This window comes from Camelus ferus, chromosome 2 (genome assembly GCF_009834535.1).
Source record: "Camelus ferus isolate YT-003-E chromosome 2, BCGSAC_Cfer_1.0, whole genome shotgun sequence".
Lineage (NCBI taxonomy): Eukaryota > Metazoa > Chordata > Mammalia > Artiodactyla > Camelidae > Camelus > Camelus ferus.
Genome location: NC_045697.1, coordinates 5,956,198 through 5,980,261, shown reverse-complemented (window position 1 = coordinate 5,980,261; position 24,064 = coordinate 5,956,198). Strand labels below are relative to the sequence as shown.

The 24,064-nt window shown below is 45.7% G+C and overlaps 1 protein-coding gene across 1 annotated transcript in view; it reads left to right on the top strand.

The window, feature by feature from the left end:
* SLC2A9 (solute carrier family 2 member 9) overlaps positions 1–24,064 on the top strand; it is a 201,561-nt gene that overhangs the window by 161,283 nt on the left and 16,214 nt on the right. The window contains 1 exon segment of the mRNA XM_032496859.1: positions 11,992–12,236. Within this exon segment, the coding sequence (XP_032352750.1) occupies positions 11,992–12,236 (245 nt within the window).

Sequence of the window (24,064 nt, the reverse complement as noted above, 5' to 3'; positions counted from 1 at the left end):
CCTGGAAGAGGAATGGTGTTGGGTTGGATAGGGTGCCGGCCAAGGGAGGGATCAGTCAGGAGCGGAGTAGATCCGCTCTGCAGAGCCGGGGGTGGGGGGGGTGGGGGGGGGGGCATGCGCGAGGCAGCCCGGGCTGGGCCGACAGCCAAGCTGGTGGCAGTCACCTTGCTGTCAGGGCAGCGCACAACCCCCACCCCTGTCTTCATCACCCGTGTTTACAGTCCAGCGTCAGCCAGTCAGCAGCGCTGCCTTCCCGGTTGAACTCACGGCACAGCTACGTCTGAACTGGTCCACAGGAAGACCCCCACGATCTAAACAAGGCAGTGGGCATCATCAGGAGGGGAAAGGGGGCCTTCTTCCCTCCTTAGCCCTGACCTTTCAGCCTGGCTCGTGCCTCCTCTTTCCCAGGTGCCCAGTTAGTGTTGTGCTAGGTGACTGTCGGTTTGTTCCCAGGAAAGACGTCCATGAATGTGACACTGGCTTCACAGTTCAGAAGTTCGACGGCACAGCGCCTTCAAAAGTAGTCCCGTCTTCCTTCCTGTTTACGGAGAGCACAGTTTATACGTCAGCATCGGTTTAGTAGGTCTGCCCGGTGAACCCTCTGTGGAAGCGAAACCTTTCGAACTTAAAAAGAAGGAACAGGGACTAAACAGATAGAACAGTATAAAATGATTCTAGATGTATTCAGGACCAAAATGTGCACGCAAAACTAAAAACCAAACGGAAGACAAAGTAGGAAGGTATCACCGTGACCCGGGCTGGGGAAGGACAAGACCCCTCAAAGCACAAACAATGGGGAGAGAAAGGGTAGATTCAACTACATCAAAATGGTGGGTTTCTGCCCAACAAGGAACGGCAGGGTCAAGGCTGCGGCAGACGATGGGGCAAGAGAAGCCCTGTGTAGCCTCTAAAACTGATCAGGGAGCAACACCTGCAACAGTGAGGACCTCCTGTGGGTCAACAGTAAAAAGACCTGAGTCCTACAGGGAAGGGGAAGTAGAAAGGGCCGTTCCCAGAACTAGATGCCGAAGTGGTAACATGCGAGGGAAGAGAGGCCTTGAACTTGTTTAAATCAGACAGACAGACTACACCGAGAACATGCCTCTGTGTACTTGCCCAGTTGTCAAATTAGAAATGTGGAGAATACCAGGTGTTGACAAAGACCTAGGGAAATGGGAGCCCTCAAGCACAGATCGAACAATCTGTTACTAGTTATTCAAAATTAAGCATCCGTATTCCCAATGACCCCAGACTCCACCCCTAGTTACATATCCCAGAGATTTTCACGTAGGTCCGTAGGATAGACTGTATAGGAATATTAACTACAGCCTTGTTTGTGGCAATGAGGGGTTAAAGGTAACCTGAGTTGCCATCCCTTGGGGAAAGTATAAATAAAGCATAGGAGAAACACACTACCAAATAGTTACGCTGCCGTGAAAAGCAGTGAACCCGATCTTGACCCGCAAGTGCACAGATCCGACCCCAGTGCTGAGAGCAGAGCAGGGGAGTCTGAAGCCCGATACCATGTGTGTCGTTTATGTAAATTTAAAACACACATATAATGCAGGCGACTTAAAGACGCTGCAAGGGCACACACAGCCGGTGGGAAATGTTTGCCTTTAGAGAAACTGTACAGTGTATTCTGTAAGTGTTTAGATTCCTGTGAACGCTGAGGGTCATGGCGATTTTGATCTCACAACAATAGTTCTTGGCACTTATTTAATAGCCTTTTCATTTCTCTTTAGGCCATGCAACATCTAATTATTAAATAATTGCCACATTGAAGATAGTAGGGAAAGTGAAATAAAGCTAAAATGAAGTAAATACTGTGCTCAGAATAAAGACAGTAAAAGTACTTCACCTGGCATTTGTTTAACCCAAATTAATTATAGTAAAGAAGAGTTATTATTTTTAAAACACACATATATAAAGCAACAATACAGATTTTCAGGAAGAAAATGACAGAAAGTTGACTGGTAAAAAGATAGATGGATGATGATGGTGATGACGGATGGATGGATGGATAGATAGATAATAGATAGACAGACAGATAGAAAGAACTGGTTGATTTCAAGAACATCCATCAAACACTTGCACATGAGTTTGTCTAGGGTTGAGGGAAGCGCATGGAAGGGCAAAAGGAATGAGCACAGAGACTGAGGGGAAAAAGAGGAAAAACAAATCAATATAAATAAGAGAGGAATGGTACCCAGTCCAGTAATGATAGAAAGTCAAGAAACGGGGAGTGTGATTGACTCACCTTGCTGTGTCCTCCTCCTCCTCCTCCTCTTCCTTTTTCCCTGTGAAGTTTCCTGGGAGAATTCCGAGGGAAGTCTAGTTATAAATGGCTCAGGATCTCTTGTAGCAACTAAGAAAATACAAAGAAAAGCAAGTGAAAGCACCTGTGTCACGGGTTACTGATGCTGCTTCCTTCCTTTCTGCCAAATGTATGTAATTTCTTATATTTATAAAAAATTGAAATTGATTTTTGTTTTCTTTTGTTTTTGGCTTTTCTCATCCGGCATGATTTTATGAGCCTTTCCTTATGCCCGTGGGCATTTTTTTATGGCAACTTCCCTCTGGAAGCAGAGTTCCTGGGGCATCTCCTGGGTCTCTGGGTTTTCAGGGATTGTTCAGGACATGCTGGAGGTCTGCTGCTGACTAGAGTTGAATGGCCCTGCTGGACGCGCTGATAGAGACACCGGTCAAGTGGCCACGTTTAGATTTGGGGAAATTTCGGCCTCCTGATCAAGCTGGGGAGGACAATGTTGGTTAAATGTCCTTTCTGGACGGGAACTTGCCAAGGCAGAGGGCCAGGCTCCAGGGGCCACTGCTGGAAATGATGAAGGCATTGGGGACACATAGGACTTACAAGTTCTGAGTCACATCCCTCCCCTTGCCCAGACCCTCCGGTGGGATCAGCTCTGCTTGCTGTAGACTCTGTAAACGAACCATCCCCATTCCACAGCCCTTCTCAAAGCCATCTCAGCCACAAGCGAGAGCCACTGTGTTCCTTTCCCACGGCTACCATAACCAAGTGTCACAGGCTAGGGGGCTTAAACAGCAGAAATCTGCTGCCTCACAATTCTGGAGGCTGAAAGTCCAGGACGGAGGCCTTGGCAATGTTGGTTTCTTCTGAGGCCTCTCTCCTCGGCGTGCAGACGGCCGTCTTCTCCCTGTGTCCTCGCGTGTTCTTCCATCTGTGTGCGTCTGCTCCTAATCTCCTCTTCTTGTGAGAAAACAAGTCACCTGGATTAGGGCCCACCCATATGACCTCGTTTTACCTTATCACCTCTTTAGAGACCCCACCTCCAAATACAGTCCATCTGAGATACTGGGGGTTAGGATTTCAGCATGAAGCTTGAGGGGACACAAGTCCGCCCACAGTAGCCACCAAGCACTGCTGTTCAAGCATTTTGGTCCTTTCACTTATTACAAAATGTGTCAGGGGCAAATGTCTCCCAACCCCCAACAGAGGCCTGCAAGGAGCCTGAACTTCTTCAGAAAGAAGAAATATCTGTGCCAGCATGACTCTGGACAAAGGCATGAATCCAATCTGTATTGTAGCCCGTCCATTAGCAAAGGGGCCCTGGGCTGCCTCTCTAAGCCTCAGTTTTCTCAGTTTTCTCATCTGTTGGAGGATAAATACCCCAGCTCCCTGCTCCTCATATGTATTGAGAAGGCTGTTTCCTGCCATGTGATTTCAGGGTCACCTGGAGAGAGGAGACAGGGCAGAAAGGGCAATCGTGGTGAATGCCAGAAACCTGCCCCACCCATCACTAGCTGAGCCATATGGGACAAACAGCCTCTCAAGGCTTGCCTCTCCCCTCCCTGCTCCTTCTCTTCCACCCACCCTGCCCTCTTCCCGCAAGATGCTCTAGATGGGCTGGGCTGGGCTGGGCTGTCTTGACCCCTGGGAAGATTAATATCACTCTCTGGAGAAACAGCCATAGCCTGTCTTCTCCTCTAGGCCTTCGCTGTGGTCAGCATCATTGGGTCCCTTGGGACACTGGTTATAAAAGCCTACAGATTACTCGGACTTTTCTGTAAACATCAATATTTTCTGGTTTGGAGAAAAGTGCATGCAAATGTGTGCCTGCTTGATTCCACTGGAGTTACAAAATTCCACCTGAGTTCAATAAAATCTGGAAGGGAGAAAATGATGCTCTTCAACTTGAAAAATAGGGTCTTATCCCAAATACCTATGCAAAGTGAGGGGGAAAACTGACACAGATCTGGGAAAATGGGAGCTAAAATCAAGGAAAAGTGCCCCCAGCCTCTCTGGATGGGCCAAGTGGTCCTCCAAGGAAGACAGTCTTCTACCCACTCAGTCCCTGCAGGTACCAGCATTGTGCCAGAGGCAGGGAGGGCAGTGAACAGTGGGGCACAACCTGCCCCAACATTTTATAAAGAACAGATATGACTCTCGTGGGACAAGTGTAGTTTGTGTTTCACGGGAGGAGGTAAAACGGGGTGGGGGGGTCACTTAACTGGACTGATCAGTGCAGGGACCTTTCAAGCTGAGATTGAAGAAGCACCTGCTTGGGGTAGGGGAGGGAGGCGATGCCTGGCAAGGGGATGGAAGATGCTGGCAGAAGCCCTGAGCAGGCATAGAGCAGGCTTCCGAGGGAAGGAGAGGATTTCAGGTCCTTCTGAGGGAGGACAGGAAGCTGGGGCCAAATCCCTCAAGGCATTGAGGCACTTAGGGACTTGGGGCTTATCCGAAGGACGGTGGAAGCCACTGCAAGATTTTAAGACATGATCCGTTTTGTGCTTCTAAGAGACTTTTCTTTATCTGCCTGGTGGGAACTAGATTCAGGGCAGAGGAAGGAAAAATGGAAGCTAAGGTGATAGAAGCCAGCACAGCGGTTAACTCTGTGTGTGCTGGGGGCGGGATGAGGGACATTGACTAGAAAATGGCACAAGGAACTTTCTGGAGTGGTGGAAATGTTCCACATCTTAGTAGAGGTGTTGGTTACGCAGGGGTATACTTTCCTCTGAATGCACTGAACTCTACACTAGAGTTCTTTGCAAGTTATTATATGCATACTATATATTGGTAAAAATTAGTATTTTTTAAAAAAAGATGTTTCAGGGTAAAGTCATCAGGACTTAGCAGCAAAGACAGAGAGGGAAGGAGTCGTCAAAGGTGATATCAGGTGTCGGTCTCGGGCAGGAGGGAGGACGGCAGGGCCATTTCTGCAGGCAGCTGGAGGAAGAGCAGGCTTGCAGGGAGGGAGGGAGGCTGCGAGGGGGAGACGTCGGCAGGGCTGTTAATGTGGCTTCCAGCAGGGCGTGTGGAGCTGAAACGCCATCCATCAGGCAGCCCCAGGGCCGTGCCTACCTCAGAGGTTCCTGGGCAACTCCAACGAGACCTTCAGTGCACATGGGACAGCAACTTGGGAGCCACAACACACACCAGAGATGCACGTCATCACTGAGGTCCCCGCCCCCTTCCAGCATCCCGAGAAGCGTCCTGATGTTTCCGGTCCGCTGTGCTCACAAAGCAGAACAGCCTGGCCTTTTAAAGCTCTTCGCAGAATTGGAGTCACAAGTGTAAGGCACCTGGCTTCCCATCAATTCTTAAATGGCGGTCTGTGCGCTGACGCATCCAGGAGCTCAGTGTGAATCACCAACCGGCCAGCGTTCCAGCTCCGGGAGCGGGAGCAGGGCGGACACTGAGCAGAAGGAATTATATTTTCGTCACATTCATGAAAATCTAACTTGGAAGCTTTTTTGTACTTTCCTGCATCTCCATAAAAGTCCTCTCATTTCGTTAATTTATCAACTCGTTCAACAATACTAAGAAAACGCTTACACTGAGCCAAGCGCTATCTCAGGTTGGGGGTCCTGTGGAGAGCAGGTGACATGGATTCTGCCATCATGGAACTTACAACCCAAGCTTGGACACGAGGTGACAATTCAGGGAGAGAGGGAACAGCAAGCGCAGAGGCTCGGAGCCCGCAGAGGCACGGTGGGAGGCGGGAGCGACCCAGAGCCAACGTGGGGGAAGCATCCGAGAGAGGGAGGCGGAGGGGACACCGCACGCCTCTTCGGGGCAGGCCGAGGAGGCTGGTCTTCATCCCAGAGCAGGGGCACGGAAGTGGTTTCAGTAGGGACTCACGTGACCAAGGTATTTTTCTGAAAGTCTCCTCGGGCTTTGCTGTGCAGAACAGACTGGGGAGGGAACACAGACGGAGGGACACCAGTCAAGAAGGCGAGAAGCTATGGCTCCTTGGGTGAGGCAGGGCTGATAAGCTCCAGCCCACCCCTTTTTTCGGTAAATAAAGTTTTATCGGGATGCAGCCAAGCGCGTCCCTGTGTGTTTCATCGTCTCCCATTGCCTTCCCGCAAAAGCAGAGCTGAGAGGTCCTGACAGAGACCCAATGTCACTTTACAGGCAAATGTTGCCAGTCCCTGGGCTAGACTTCCAGAGTGGAGCTGCCAAGGTGGGGTGGCTAGACTGGGGGGCTATTTAAGGAAGGCAATACAGCATGATTTAGTGGGAGGACCTCACATGGCTGCCGAGGGGACAGGAAGCATCATGAATGACTTTCAGGTCTCCAGCTGGTGTTGTCCAACCTCAGGCACCCTCATCCTCATTGTGCCGGGCCCCACGGGGAGGGAGGAGGGCTGCCATTCACATCACACTAGAGTCCAGGCGCTGTCCTCAACACGCTGTGATTAACTCAATTTGGCAAACAGTCTACACCAGATGCTGTGGTGAGTTCTTGGGACCCAGAGAGGGGTGACTTGTGTCCCGTCCTCAGAGAGATGACAGCAGGGATGCCACCGACTCGCTAACAGCGGGACATGCTCAGTAGAGGTCTGTGCGTGTAAAAGTCTCTCAGAGGAGACACGCTTGGACCTAGTGTGAAAGACGCAGGGACGGCTTCTAAGTAAAGTTTGGAAGAGAATCTCTGGTCTGTTCTGGGGAATGTAGTCACTATTGCAGGAATTATTCATTCTAACTCTTTTTTTTTCCTTTCTAACAGTTGTTGCTTTTGATAAATATAACCCAGAGTTACACGGGGTTCTAACTGTGTTACCTCTAGAGCACGTGGCTTTGTGACCAGATTTCTAGGCAGTGCCCGTGCCCCTCCTCCACCCCGACAAGGCTGATGTGCGAAGGGACCCGGGACTACTCTGTCAGGGCTCGCAGCTCCCTTCCCAGCTCTGTACTTCGCATCTAAAGCTTTCCTTTGTTCAGGGAAGCTGGCAGCTTCAAAGAGCTGCTGTGTTTTCACAAAATTCTGATAAACTGGAGCAGAAGAAAGGTGAGATTTCTCTTTAATATCAGGATCTTTTCCTAAAAGTGGCCCTTTGCCATAATTGCTTTATTTTTTTTAGCATAATTTGGTGGTATAGCATACTCTCAAAAGAAAAATTGTTTCTCCATTTTAAAGACTATGGAACATTTTCATGATCGTTTGTAATAGCACAAAAGATGTGTTAGAGAAAGGATGTAACTGCAGCTCATAGCGTTTATGTGGGTTGGAGAAGGGAGTTTCCCCGGATGACAGGACCAAGCACCTACACAAGGGTCTCCTGTCGCTACTACTTCTGTTCCCTTTGGGGCTTCCAGGAGATCACCAGGACCTCAGGGCCAGCTACCTGTCCCTGCCTCCAGACTGGTCCTCAGCTGAGCCACCTGGCAGGCTGAGTCCCGTGTCCTGGGAGAATTTTTTTTTTTCTTTTTTTTACCAAATTCTTGTATCTAACTCTAGCTATAGAATTTTCTTTTGGTTAAGTTCCTTTTGAAACTTGTTCACCGTGAGTGAATTACCGCTTGGGTTTGGGTTCTTTCACTCATACTATTATATGTATATATATTTCTATAGAAAGTGTACATAATAAATCAATTTCTCTGTAAGTATATAATATACAGAGTATATATTTTTAATTATAATTATGAAACACGTCATACTCAAAGGAGGATGAAATGCATCACCTAGACAAAGAGAGTAATTTGATTACTGTTATTATAGAATTATAATATGGAAAAAGTAGCATTATACGGAAAAGTAGCAGGGAAAAATCAGCGCACTCAGCCAGCGTAAGCCATGTCAATGCCCTGGATGCCTCTCCCTGGTCCCTGGCTGGGATTTTGCACTCATCATGCTTTTGTTTTTTTCTTTTTTTATGGTTTGACCCCCGTATGAAAGGTGTCCCCTAAAAATCTAGTGTTGTGCTTTGCCTGATTTTTGTGTTTATATAAAGAGAACCGCCATCCTGGAGGTGCTTGCTGTGCCTCATTCTTATACGCAGCGTGTCTTCAGGTGCCATCCATGTCACATGCCCTGACCACAGGCCACCGTCTTTTACTGCTCTATAGAATCCTTTGTATGAATGCATCCTAATTATTAGCCCCTTCCCTTTCCCCAGAGCATCAGAGCCGTCTCCCGTTTGCTCGCTCTGTGAGCAGTATTGCTCTGAATTTCCAGGTACGGCGCACCAGTGTTCTGTGCTGATGGGAACGCTGGCTGCCCGCTAACGCAATGCGGGAGCCACCGCCAGCCACGTGACCGCTGAGCACCTGAATGTGGCTGGGGTGGCCGAAAGCGCTGGGCTTTTCGTTCATTTAAATTCAAATAGTAGCCTCTCCAGAACAGACAGCACCCTGCGTGTCACTGCTGGGTCGCAGGACACGCGCAACTCGCCTTGACGCGGTAAAGCCCAGTCGTGCTCCAAGGTCGGCACGGCCGTTTCCAGGATGAAAGTTTCTGTTGCTCCTCAACACTTGGCATTGGCGTTGTCGGACTTTTCCAACTTTTACCGACCTGGTAGTGCGGGATGATATAAAATTATGGTTTTATCTCGTATTATCCTGAATCACTAAGGACAGTGAGCACCTTTTCACAGGCTTAGTTGCCATTTGTATTTCCTCTTCTGTGAAACACCTGTTCACGCATTCTGTCCTTTTCCCTGTTACGTCACCTTTTTCTGATTGACTCATAAGAGTTGGGTTTTTAAAAGCTGGGACACAAATTCTCTGTTCGCTGTGTATGATACCTCCTGCCCGTCTGTGGCTCCTGCACCCTGTGGTGCTTTCAGATGAACAGATGCTCTTAATTTTAAAGTAGCCAGAGGTTGGTTTGTTTGCCTTAATTTATGAACTAAGCCTCATGAATGTGACAGTGTTTTACAGAAAACCTCTGATATGATTGTGTCTATTTTATTCGTGGGGAGAGTGAGGCCCCGACGGGTTGGGCGCACTTGCCAGCGTCACGTAACGAGCTGGGTGTTTGGTGGAGTCAGATCTGGAACCGAGCCCTGTTGCTTCTCGGGCAGGGTCCCTCCTGCTACAGACGCCTGAAATCTCTTTGCTCGGGGGACACTGGACGGACCTTCCCACGCCAACCATACTCGGGAGGGACTGAAAAACTTCTCAGGAGCAGCCAGCTGGGCAGAAAGTCAATTTCTGAGTTGTTTTGAAGTAAAAGAGGAAAGAGGGAAAAAGTGACACATACATCCTCCACGCCAGGTGCTTCACCAGACCAACTGCACTGAATGAATTTGCCCAAAAGGGGCAGGTACAGAAGCGAGACAGTGGCCTCCAGATCAGGCCAGCCGGGATCAGACCCAGATGCAGCCCTTACCAACTGGGTAACTGCAGGCAAGTCACTCGCCCTCTCTTTTTTTTTTTTAAACATTTTTTTTTTTTATTGAGTTATAGTCATTCTACAATGTTGTGTCAAATTCCAGTATAGAGCACAATTTTTCAGTTATACGTGAACATACATACATTCATTGCCACATTCTCTTTTGCTGTGAGCCACCACAAGATCCTGTACATATTTCCCTGTGCTACACAGTACCATCTTGTTTAGTCACTCACCCTCTCTGATCTCCATTTTCTCACCTGTAAGAGAAGGTTAAGAAGATCGACTTCACAAGTGAGTTGGTGAATCACTGTAGGATCCTAGTAGCATTTTATTCCCCCTGCACATACACACACACACACACACACACACACACACACACACACACACACGACAGTGAGAGTCATGATAAATAATGGAGAAGGTGCGAGCTGCTAGTCAGGCCCTACGTGGCCCTGGACGTGTTACAAAACCTCTCGAATCCTCAATTTCATCTTTTGTCAAAGGGAAGGACAAATGGCTGCATCACAGTGTGGGCTGTGGGCATCAGACTAGACAATGTCTGTGATGTTGCTGGCACCCAGGAGGGGCTTAATAAGTGCATTTCTCTGCCCAGATTAAATGCAATCACATACTTGCAGGAGTGACAGGTTGCCACATGATGGCTGGCATGGAATTATTTGGGGCAGATGCCGACGAAGGTCCTTCTGCTGCCAGGACAGGGTGAACTCCAGCTCCCAGGTTTCTGGTCCTTCCATCCATGCAATGCTCTATGCACTGCTCAGGGGGGCGGTGAGGGGGACCCTATTGGTCCCTCCTTACAGTTGAGGAAACCAAAGCACAGGGAGGTCGCACTGCTCATGCAGGCTCCCACGTGGCGGGCGGGACGGGGCGAGCCCAGGCAGCCCTTCTCCAGCGCTGGCCCATACCTTCTGTTGGAACCTCTGGGCTTGGCAGGCCCTGAGGCTTCTTTTTCCTGTTGACCCTTTAGCCAGGTCTCTCCTGTCTTCTCCCCGGTCCTTGCTTTCTAAGCTGTGAGCACAGCTCTCTCTTCTCTGTTCTGCTCGTGGAATCTGCGTGGGCAAGTGGAAGGCACACGCCCTCAGAGACAAGCCTCCCTGGTGTGGAATGTTTGCTACCTCCACAGCCGCCCTCTGACCTTAACAGGAAATAGCTCTTTTAATCCTTACAACAGCCAGTGAGTACCATTATTACCCGCATTTCACAGCTGTGAAAACTGAGGCACGGATAGCCTCAGATTCAGTAAATGGTGGATCTGGGATGTGATCTAGAGATCCAGTTTTTAAGCACTGGCTATGCTTTAAAGATAAATGTTTGTCAAATCAAAGAACAGCCTGCAATTGACTAAAATCAAGATATTGCTTCTTGTGAAGTATCATTCGTAGACAATGTCACCTTATCTGTCAATCTGTAGACATTTGTTGAATGAAAAAGTCATGGCTCTGACAACTGGAACCTATAAAGCCTTTTTTAAATATTTGATTTATTTATTATTGTATTATTTAATTATTGTGTGTGGGGGGAGATAATTAGGTTTATTTATTTTTAGAGGAGGGACTGGGGATTGAACCCAGGACCTCCTGCATGCAAAGCACGTGCTCTACCATTGAGCTGTCCACTCCCCCCTGGAATATATAAAGCCTCTCATCTAACAAATATTTATTAGGAAATTACTGTGAGCCAGGCACTGTGCAGGCACAGGAGCTGCAGAGATGACCGAGTCACTGAGAAGCTCAAGGTCAAGTGCTGTCATCAGGGTCACTCTAGTCCAAGCACTAGGGGTGCTATAATCAAGACACATAAAATAGAGTGATTGCATTCAACTGTTCTCCTTTTTCTAGTCTCTCTTATTTGTAGGAAGCTGTATCAGAGCATCAGTGAGTTACACATTTTGCATATTAGAAAAGATGGTGTTAGCTTGACCTCGTCTCCGTATTTTTCTTACTAACTTGGGAATTACACTTCCCTTTTGACAACACACTTTTCTCATGCATCTCTTGGGGAGTAGGGGAAGGAGAATGTGGCTAATGGTAAATATGAACTTAGACAACATTTAGTAAGTATCACGTTTTGCTTTTGTGACGGTTAATTTCTACATGCCTAGTTTTCAAAATAAATAAAGACTGCCTGCCGTTTCTTCATCTCTACCAGGGTTTGAAGCTGATTTATTCGTGCCTCGTGTGAGAACATCTCCTGTAGACTCTTATAAAACACATTTGCCTGTAGAGCCAGCCTCACTCATGCTGTGTTTTATCCAGGAGTATTGGTATATGAACAGGAAACTATTTTTAAAAATCTGCTCAGAGAGGTACTCACAGCCAGCTTGGCAGCTGTCTTCCTCATGCTTTTTATCCCTGCCTGTCCACAGAAGAGTCTGCACACCTACTGTTTCGTGGTCTTTGCTGCAATCTGCTTCATAGGTGCTGTTTGTTTATATTTTGTCCTGCCTGAGACCAAAAACAGAACCCATGCAGAAATCAGCCAGGCATTTGCCAAAAGGAACAAGACGTGCCAACCAGAGGAGAAAACGGATTCAGCTATAACTGATGATAAAATGAACAGAAAGCCCGAACCAGACTCCTCCTCCACGCTGGAGAATTGTGTCCAAAGCAGGCCTGTCTGAATGGATACTCCCACCATTTTAGGAAGCCAGAGATCCCCCTGCAAGTTCAACATTATCAAATATTTAAAAATAAACCTTTGCTAATCTAACATCACAACCATTGGGGATTTATTCACAGCTAGAAAGAATCACCCTATGTTTCAATGGACCCCTCATTCTTCTTTAGAGATCCATGGCCTGCCTTCTTCATGACTTAGCCCATGGTTTCAAAATGAAATTGGGGGAATAGCATTTGAATGCTTTCTCAAAAGACAGCCGTCTGGTCTGACAGAGGACTCAACGGACTGGGAATCACAGACTGAGGTTCTAGTCCCAGCTCTGGCCTAAGGGACCAGTGGGATGTCTCATGGAAGAGAAAGACACCCACGATCCCTGTGAACTGAATTATGACCCAGGGCTGGAGAAATAATAAACCCCTGAGAAAAGATAATGAAGTTGTATTGATGGCCTTGCCCGCGGAAAGCAAACTGCTTCTGGTGGTCCTTACTAACAGGTATTGATCAACAGCGTTTTCCAGATCAGTAACTGCATACAAGTTACCAGGGGATGTGTTCAATTGCTCAAGCAATGAATCCACATCTGGTACAGCAGCTGCAATTGGAGTCACCCAATAATCCACCGTTATTCTCCAAGATCCATCTGTCTTCTGCACAGACCAGATAAGGAGCTTGAGTGGGAATGTGGTGGGAATCACCACCCCTGCACCTTTCAAGTCCTTCTTGGTGGCATTAATATCTGCAGGAATTTGGTAATCCTCCAGGAATTTGGTATTGCTTTTGGTTTACTGTTTCCCCAGGTAGAGGCAGTTCTAATGGCTTCCTCTTCCCACAACAATCGTCTTCACTTCACAGGTTATGGAATCAATTTGGGGATTCTGTTGGTTTTTAACCCATCCCAATTGTGCACTCAGAGCTTGGAAAATAACCACAGGATGGGTTAGGAGACCCACCAGGCCCATTTGTGAGATGGATCTGAGCTAAAACTCCATTGATCTCCTGAGGTCCGTAAGCTCCCACTCTGACTAGTGGACCACAGTGATGTTTTGGGTCGTCTCAAATTAGCATCAGTTTGGAGCCAGTGTAGTAATTCCCAAACTCTGATTGTTCTCTTTTCCAATGCACAGTCACCTTGGTAAAGGTTGTAGGTCACTTTGGGGAAGGCTAGAAGAAAGATTAACAGGATAAATTTTGATTAGGGTCTCGGGGTTCTTCCTCAAGGGGAACCAGCCTCCCCTTCATTCGAGGAATTCTGGGACTTCAGCAAGGGGCTGTGACTGTTTTTATCATTCAAGTCAGACTTTTGTTCACTTGGCCTAGAACTTTTCTGCTTACACAGATCAAGTAAGAATTTTCCAGGCTTCCTATATATTTCATGTGTATAAACACTGTGATCAGCTAGCCAATGCCCAAATGTCTGTGCTAGTCAGACTATTCTGATTGTTGCTTTGCCTCTGTTGCCCATCATGGTGACCCAGCCCACCTCGACTTTGGCAACTGAGTGCCACCACTTGGCCCCTGACACCCTAGGATCCAATTATTTCCTTTGCATTTAGGTTTCCCAATTCTGTGATTGCAGTTTCCACTGTAGGGTCTTGTCTACAGAGAACAATCATTGAGCTCCTCAAACGCACTAGGCCCCCCTCCCCAAGTTTATTTTTCAAAGTATTGGTCAAGGTCTGTCTTCTAGACCCTCCCAGTGTGGGAGAGCAGGTCTCAAATAGAAAACCCACTCCAACACGCCAGTGTCCCTAAGCTTTGAATCCCTTCATATACATTAAATTAAAGAAAGGCCAGCATTTCTCTTTTTCCCACCATGGGCCACCTTTTTCATGTCCATGTTTTAGCCAACCAACCAGATTAACTGTTCGAGCCCTTTCTAACTACAACATTAAGTGCAGGATCTCTGCTTAGTGAGCCCACATCAGTTAGTTCAGCCTGATCCAACTTTATGGTCCTCCCACATTTATCCCACAGCCTTAATATCCATTCCCACACATGGTCCCCACACTTATGTCTGCATAAATTAGAAAATGCAAGCTGTTCTTTAGAGCATAGCACACCTCCATGAGCCACACTTGTAGCTCTCTTTTAGGGGCCTGCGGGGACTCGAATCTAGAAGAGGAGTGGTAGGGGTGGGTCCTGAGGAGAAGCAGCATTGTCTTGCTCAGGAGAGGCCGTTACAGTTTCTCAGGCAGTGCAGGGTTAATTTCCTCAGACAGAAATGCAAAGGCCAATACCACTGTAGATGGAGAGGCTGTTACCATTAGGGGTGGGGAGGCCACTTCTACTTGAGGTAGGAAGGTCAATTCTGCTGGGGGTAGGGCGACCTCTTCCACAGGCACAGAAGACTCAGAATTTAGGGGCTTGATGGCCCCAGATTTATCAAGGTCTTCCCATGCGTTCCCCATCCCAACTTACAGGATCACAATCATTGCCTTTATTTAACAGTGAGGTTTGGAGTTCAATGTGCGTTATAATCCAGCTGGTCACAGGATGAGATTCTGTGTTTTATTTTCAACAGTCTCAGTCCACCAGCTACAGGAGGTAAAGGTTTCTTTCAAGGCACACATACATTACATCAAAAAAAAAAAAAAACAGAATATACATTCTTTTCAAGGGCACATGGAACATTCTCTAAGATAGACCACATACTTGGACACAAAAGAAGCCTCAACAAATTTAAGAGGATAGAAATTATTTCAGGCATCTTTTTATGACCACAATGACATGAAACTAGAAATCAACCACGTGAAGAGAAATGAGACCAAAAAAAAAAAAAAGATTGCATGGAGACTAAATATGCTACTGAAAAACCAGGGCACACACAGAAGGTTTTAGGTCATTTATGTAGTGCTAGAGCTGGGAATTCAAGTCCCTAAACTCATCCTTTTCTTTCATGCCAGCCAATCTCATCATACTGGTTTTTTAAAAATGTTCAAAGGTATATACACAGTCACCAACTCTTTGCTTCTTATAAGTGGTTGACCAGGAGAATCCAGATCATGCCATGGATGACCAGTGCTCTCTTTACTACTGGAGATAGAGTCTTCAGCATCTTTAAATCTAATCAAATTAGACAGCCAATTCCAGAAACACCAGAACCAATTCAGAAAACTCACCCTTAAAATGCTGTTTCTCTAGAACCACTCAAAATCTATGCTCATCAGGGTTCCCTGGAGGAGCAGAACCAATGGTATAAATATAGAGATTTATATTATGAGGAATTGGCTCACATGCTTATGGAGGCTGAGAAACCCCACAAACTGCTCTCTCAAGATAGAGACCCAAGAAAGCTGGTGTTTTAATTCCAGCCCAAGTCCGAAGAGCTGTGAACCAGGAATAACAATGGTGTAAGTTTCAGTCTGAGGGCAGAAGAAGACCTATGTCTCAACTTAATCAGTCAGGTTGAGTGAATTCTCACCTCTTCTGTCCTTTTGTTCCATTCAGGCCTTCAGCAGGCTGAATGATGCCCATCCACATGAGGAGGGCAATCTGCTTTACAGCCTCCCAGTTCAGATGCTAATCTCATCCAGAAATAACATTTAAGCGAATATCTGGGCACCCATGACCAATAATTCTTAACACATGAAATTAACTATCACAGATAGTGAGTTCTTCACTACTCAAAAGTCACAACCAAAGGTTGGGTGATTACTTGTTTTGACTGTTGTTAAAAAATTTTTAAGTGTCAATTTGGAAAGAAGTTCTTCCAACTCTTATATGCTAGCATTGTTTGGGTGGAAACACTTGCAGCCTGCTGTTATACTGCATGCCTTGTGCTTTGGGTGTTTGCCTGCATTTGCCTCAAGAGTGAAACAAATTCAAAGTGCTCATCAGTAAATGATAGTGCACTTGAATTAGCTTCAGTGTATTTGAAATTTGTATGTCACAGTAGCAGGAGTGGGGCCAGAGAAGAAAGGCTCTGGACCTAGCAACCGCACTGGAACCCCATATCAGCCATAACCCCTTCAGTCTTTCTGATCATGCTTGATAAAGGCTGCCTTAGCCAAAACTGGAGTTCTGATTTTCCTTTTCTACAGAATATTCTTTCATCACTGGGCCTCTCCTTCGGTTGATTGCCAACTCAATGCACCATACCATCCAGCTGTGGTTTGGCTGAAAATTTTGGATCGTGTTGCCATATGGGAAGAAAATGATATGAGGGTACAAAAAGTACCTGAGACCAAAAAAAAAAAAAAAAAGCCCAATAAAGCATAAAAAGAAATATTAGCTTTGGGTGCTTCCTTTTATTTGTAGACTTGAGTATTTAGTTACTACATATTTATTGGGTACCTGTCATGGACCAGGCACCAGCTAGGTGCTGAGGATACATCAGTGAGCAAAGCCTTGCCTGCATTAGCTCATGTCTCCACAGGAGGCTGAAAATGATGGACACATAAACAGTAAAGTGTCATCGGCACTTGGAGAAGGAGCACACAGTGATATAGGAACATGCAAGAGGACCAGCTCATCTGGGGTTGGTCTGAGAGATGGGTATCAGGAAAGCCTTCCCCAAATAATGACAGAGATGGAATGGGAAACAACAAGATCAGCAGGCAACAGGCCAGGAATCATTCTTATATGTTATGATATTTGAAAAATTAGTAGAACAACATTAAGTAAATTTCTGAAATAGAACAATGATGCCCATAATCTCATATGCTTCATTCTCTCCAGCACTGTTGTTTTAATTTTTATACATCTCTGTCCTTCTCTGTTCTATTATTTATCCTGCTGTAATCACAGAATACATAAAACACAATTTATAACTATCTTGTCTCTTCTGTGTTTTCCACTTTATGTTAAATCAAATGCATCACCTCAATTTCAAAGCCTTTTGCTCATAATCTAGTATCCACTGAACGCATGTGCAGAGCTGTTCTGCATTTCAGATACTGGAGGATAATGGGGAGTGGTGAGTCAGAGAGACAGATATTTCCAAGAGCCCAGAGACACAAGCTCTAGCATTTTGCTCCAAGGTGCCAACCGTTTACAGCACCCTGCATCCATCATGGACCCTGAAGAAATCTACTCCAGTTAACAGACCGCCTGCCCTAATTCTTGTTGAGGTCTTAGGGGTGAGGCCCTAGTCTTACTATTTACCTCTTCTTTCATCTCCAAGACGTGGAGACTGACATTTTCTCTTTTCAAGTTCACGGAAAGAAAAGGAACTCATCCAGCTTCTGGTCCTGGTTAAGATGAAATAACCACACTCCTCCCTACTTCTGCCGCTGATTATAACTAACAGCCCTGAACAGGGTGCATAATACAAACATACAAGAGCTCTGAAAATAAACTACAGCAGCAAACTGATGAGAGAAATCAAAACTTGAAGGATAACCAATATGGCAGTGAGATTTTTGCAGTTTCTCCTCTCATATCCCCTGGCATAGACTCCAGGACAGACAATTCCCAGAACTGCCCAATGAGCACCGACAGGAAAAGCTCCATGGGACACCTTCCCAATCTGGCCAGAGGGACAGAAGTGGTGACCATGTGGGGACAAGAATGCAGTGTGAAAGAGTTGCCTTTAAAAGAGTAACACACACACACGCACACACACACACACCCGCCTTGTTTTTGCACTGAGACAAGCCCCAGCCATGAAGCTGAACTCCTAGGAAGGTGGCAGAAAATGGTAGCCACATAGACACCAAAAATCTAAGAAATATTTTTCTCTCTGATAAGAAGAGCTGGTAAAATGGGCCTCTGTGGGCTGAAGATTGTGGGGGATGCCTGTTATGTTTTCTTTCTTTTTTTTTAATCAATGTTTTGCCCCAGATGCAAACCCAGTTGTGAAGATTTAACACAATGAGGAAGCTAAATCATTGCATTTCTAGCCAGAATACCAGAAGTGACAACTGGAAACTGAAGATTGCAGGGGAAATCATAGTGAAGAGCCAGCTGAAGAAAGGGGTGCCCTGAATCTATGTGTGAAGTCCTGGGCTCACCCCTGAACTCCATATCAGGAAACTGACTCCTGATCAGCTCCAAAACAGGAAGCAATATAGAAAAACTTTGAGAATTGAACTCCAAGATGGATCACCACATGGGTTCGGATAGCCCCTGGGTTGTGCACACACAGGGTGGACCCAAACAACACCGCAAAGCCTTTGAAATTAAGCTGAAATTGGAGACTGTCCTCAGAACGTAGATCAGGATTTGCAGGATGCACATAACTAGCTTGATTGCCTGCTTAAAAAAAAAAGTGTCCAGAAAGATTTAATAGGACACACAGCCTCATAGCATATTCAAAATATCCAAGATATAATTCAGAATTACTTGATATATGAAGAACTAGAAAACCTCAACAACTCTCAGGGAAATAAGTCAACAGACGCCAACCTCAAAATGATCTAGAGGTTACAGCTCCTTTAAAGTAACTGTCAGAGTCATGCTCTGTGAGGTAAGGGAAAACACTCTTGAAATGAATGGAAAGATAGTTCTCAGCAGAAAAAATCAAAACGGTATCTAAAATTGAAAATTCAGAACTGAATAATGCAATAACAAATTTAAAATTAACTTTACAGCATGAGCATCAGGGTTGAGATGACAGAGGGAAGGAACAGCGAACTTACAGAAAGATCAATAGAAGTTACTCAATCCAAACAACAGAGGGGAAAGAGTGAAAACATGAACAACATCAAGTATTGGCAAGTCAAAACTCCCACACATCACTAGTGGGAATGAACACACAGGAACAGTCACTCTGGAATGGCCATCAAATTACCATCTCTGTCACTGACCGTGGCTCTACTGGAGAAAACGTCTAAGGCACATTTCCTAATAGTGAGTCCCTGAGTTGTACCTGTGCACCAAGCCCTGCGGGCTTCTCACCACCCTCCACCCCCACACACACTCACACATCCTCTCTCAAGCATACTTACGGGGTCAGGGCATTCACACCTGAGGGACTGAGAGTGTGTAGGGCATGGGGCAGGTCAATTCCCGAGACAGAGAACATAGTGACGCTGATAAGGATTCCTCCTCAGACAAACTTCCTCCTCTGAGCTCTCTTCTGGACTAGACCTTGTCCTTGGCCTGCTGACCCAGCTTTTAGCAACAATCCTGCTAAGCCAGTTTAGTGAGAATACCCCCAAACTGTGACATCTAATCAAGGTCCTCTTCCTCTACCCTTGATATCCAATCAAGCTCCTGTCTCCCCTGCTCTTGGAAATTTCCATCTACTGACTCCCTCACCCTGCCCACTGGCTGTAAATCTCCAGCTGCCCCTATTTTATTCAAGCTGAGCTCAATCTCTCGCCTCTATTCAATAGTCTTAACCGCTACTGCAATAGTCTTAAATAATGTTTTCCTTGTCTGCTAAACTCCATCTGGCGCAATTTTCCTTTAACAAGACTCACAGCTTTAAACCCATATGTTTAATTCAATTAGAAAAGTTGAACCAGTGACTGTCAGATTCCTCATCTCCTCAGTCAAAGAAAACCAGTTCTCCTCCCTTTGGGAAGGAGTGGGTGATAGAAGTTCCTATTTAAGAGACTCAGGAAGAAAAAGATAATGACTGGCCCCACATACAGTGTCAGGTGGAAATGAAAGTCCTGCAAAGGATACCTTCTCAGTACAGCTAGAGCCATTCATAGTCCAGCTTCCTCCTCTGGAGTGCAGACCGGAAGGGGAATGCAAGGTGCTGGGCCTCTGGATTATGAGGTGGCCCTAAAGCTTGGGAAACTTCATAAGTAACACAGCACTGGAAGGCTGCCACCCAAAGAAAGTCTGCAGCCAGGTATTCACTGGTCAGTCCACCTGCCAATCACCAGCAAGCAAGGAAGGCGAGGCAAAGCCAGTGATTGGCCAGGCTTGGTTCTCCGCAGCAGGGACTGACTCTGCTCTTACAGCCTGGCTAGAGTCACCCATGGGCCCTTGAGAGATGAGGGAGCTGAAATTATCAAGAAGCACAGGACTTAGTGGAACAAAAAAATCTCCCTGCTTTTTATTGACTAGTGAGACTGAGGTCAAGATATTTGCACTGAGCATTAGGGGTATTTTCCTTACAGTGAGGGTTCACTCATTCAGAAAGAGGTCACAGGGTGGGCATCCCATCCTAAATGTTCACAGGCACAAGGGTACTTGTACTAAAGTGACTATGTGAGTGAGTATGCTTGTGTCTGTGTTTTAAACATATTCGAACTGCTCCAGGAGAGAAGGGGCCCTGTCTGTTTGACTCTACACTGTTTGCAGCTGACATAGTATCTGACACACAGCAAGGGCACAATAAGTATAGGTTGAATGAATAAATGAATGAATGGGTAGCGTAATAGGCAGAAAAATAACCCCTAAGGACACGCAGGGTCTAATCCCCAGAACCTGTGAATATGTTACCTTGCAGGCAAAAGAGGCTTCACTGGCATATGCTTTCACATTATTGCTTATGGTGTGGTTAAGTCAGGGGGGTTGAGGTGGGGAGATTAGCATAGATTGTACAGGCAGATCCAGTGTGATCACGGTGGTCCTTATAAAAGGGAGGCAGGAGCGTCAGAGTGAGAAAAGAGATGTGATGGTGAAAGCAGAGAGTGGAGAGAGACAGGGAGAAAGAGAGAGAGAGAAAAGAGAGAGAGCAAGAGACTTGAAAATGCTACACTATTGGCTTTGAAGATGGAGGAAGGAGTCCAGGTGCCTCTAGAAGTTAGAAAAGGAAAGGAAACTGATTCTCTCCTACAGACGCAAAGGAATGTGCCCCCGCCAACATAATGATTTTATGATTTCTGACCTCCAGAACAACAAGATAATAAATTCATGTTGTTTTAAGGCACTGATTTTGCAGCAAATTTTTACAGCAGCAATAGGAACCTAATACAGATCACTGAGAGCAGTTGTCTCTACAATGAGATAAGCACAGCACAAGATGATCCTTTGGGATCTGAGAAGAAAACATTAAAAAGCCTTTATATTCACCTTCTATTTTGAAGTAGATGTTACTGGACTTACTTTACATGATTCAAACACCATCCCAGACCCAGACTGGCCATTACTTAGATTGTGCATCTTGACTGCTCTCCTCACAAATGTTTTGAAGAACTTCTCTCTCCCTCTTCTCAAAAATTCGAGATTCCTGACTTTCAAGCTCACATTTATAACACCATTTAGTCTATTTTTGGTACACAGTAGGCACCAGAAAGACTGTCTTTATTAGAAGGAGTAGCAAATAAAAAGTATAGATGCAGCCATAAAGGAGACCTGGCCACCCACCTTAGACCATGATGTTGAAGGTCACACCCTGAGGATACAGGGCAGTGAGCAGTAAGGAGCCCAGGTCTGGACTTCATGAAGCAGAGCTGCTATAACAGCCCTGAGCTGCCTAGCAATATCCTTTTCTTGTGAGAGTCAAAGCTACTCTTATTTTGTTTGGGTTTTCTCTTCCTCATGACTAAACCTAAACTCAATTCATACGGGTCGTGACAGGAAAGAGCCCAAGGCAAATAAGACTATATGAAGCAAAACCAATTATTTAGACACTCAGCAAGTCGCTTCTCTAGGGCACAGGTGCCTCTGGGTTCAGGGAGCTTGGATTCATATTCATGCTATCTAGTTACAGCAGCTTTGCGGTCGTCTTGGAGCTGTCTGTGGTGCTGACCTGGGTTTTCTGCCTACTAATACTAATTTCGCTTCTTTTCAAGTTTGCAAAATACTTTCACATTATTGCTTATGATGCTAGAGATAACTTGTGAGGTAAATATTATTGGACTCACTTCATTTGATCCAAACCCTGTTCTTCCAGCTCCAAATCCAGCCAAATTTAGTGTTCCTATCACAGCACTACAGGCCCTCAGAAATGTGGCCCCAGCTCCTTGTCCTGGGAACGATGACTCTGATATGTGTTCCTACCCTTGTGTACCATACCTATGTGTTGATCCCCCCCACTGTGACAACCTGATGCCTACTGACCTATAGTGGATGTTTCATTAACAGCTCCGATGAATACTTCCTGGTATGCATGCTCTTACATAATCTTCTACTGCATTGAGTCTGAACTTGGCCATGCAATTTTCTTTGGCCACTGAGACATCCAAAAATATGACACAAAACAGAGACTTGATAAGCACTTGTGCTCAAGGGCTTTCCCTCTTAGAGTGCTAATGTCATCATGTGTGGAAGCCCAGTCTAGCCTTCTTGAGGATGAAAGACCATATAAAGAGAGAGGCCCAGCTGTCCCCGCTGTCCCGGCTAAGCCCAGATCCAGTGACCCCCCAGCTGAATGTAGCTGTATGAATGAGTCCAAGAGAAAACAGCAGTAGAAAATCACCAAACCAAGCACAGAATCACAAGAAATAACAAATTACTGTTGCTTTAAGCTGCCAGTTTTGGCATGGTTTGTCAAACAGCAATAGATAGCTGGTACAGATCCATTATTTTTGGTTACATCTTCTTATTATTCACTTAGTTATTTAGTACTGATTAGGTTCCAGACCCCCCCCCCCAAAATACAAGAATTAACATTTTCTGGAGTAATGTCTCATTCATTCTCCCCTGCCCCCCAAAACATTACCTATACATCTGTCCTAGGTAATGGGGATACAAAAATCAATCTCTACCTTCAAAATATTGAGAAAATTTTAGAGAATACCACACCATCCTTCCTCTAGAACTCCATCTATGATTCCCCAGTCTTGGCTGGGTTCTGTCCCTTTGATTCCCACAGAGGCCTGTGTTCATCTTTATTGAGGAATATATCACTCCATGAGAATTGGGGTGATCTTTTACTACTTGAATGTCTCCCCTACTAGACTCTGAGGTCCTACAAGAAAATGACTGATTCACCTCAGGACCCCATATTCTTGGTAAGTGTTCACTACATATTGACTGAACAAATAAATGCCGTGACGTAGATATAAAGAGGATGTGATGGGAGCCCTGAGGACAGAGTGACTGTGGCTCGGGGTGATTAGGACAGACGTTTTAGCATCAAGTGGTTACAAATGAGCTGCATCTCAGATGAGGATTAGGATTCCATCAGATTGAGAAGAGACAGGGGAGGAATATGAGACCAAAAGGCATGGAAATAACAAGTAACAAGTAAATGCCATATTCAAAGAATAGTGAACTACTGGTGTGGCCAAATATGGTTCCTATCAGGGTAAAATTGGGAGATAAAGCTGGTCCGTGGTTTTGGTCTGGATTGAAAAATCATGAGTGTGGAACCAACACCACTTCCTACATATGCCTGGGACCAGCCCTCCCACAGCTTCCACCTCTGGCTGGACCTAGGGCTATGCAGAAAACACCCTATTTTTTTTTTTTTAAGAATACGTTTCTTTCTTTATTTTGGGGGTGTGGGAGGTAATTAAGTTTGTTTGTTTATTTAATGGAGGTAGTAGGGATTGAACCCATGACCTCGAGCATGCTGAGCATGCGCTCTACCACTGAGCTAAACCCTCCTCCGAAAACACCTTATTCTGATACTACTTCTTGCGTGAATAAATGATGGGACTCAGGGATGTCAGATGGTTATAATCAGACTTCTCATTCTGCTTCCACTAAACATTCCTTAGCTGGTTGTGCACCCAAAGGACGGAGGTCGGGTTGCGTGATAGGGACTCAGTGGCTGCTCACAGTTTCAGACATTTGCTGTAATTTACACTAAGATGTGGATGTAATTATCCTTATCAGAATCACTTCCCCTGCCACATTTGTACGTTAAATCAAGTAAATTTCCTCTTATTAAATCACGGCATTTGGGACTGCAGTTTATCTTAGCCAAGAACTAGAGCTTGGAAGTAATAAAGGCAAAGGGAAAAAAAAAAAAAAAAAAAAACCCTGTATTCTCAGCAGGAAGTGCGGGTGCTGAAGACAGAGGCAGTATT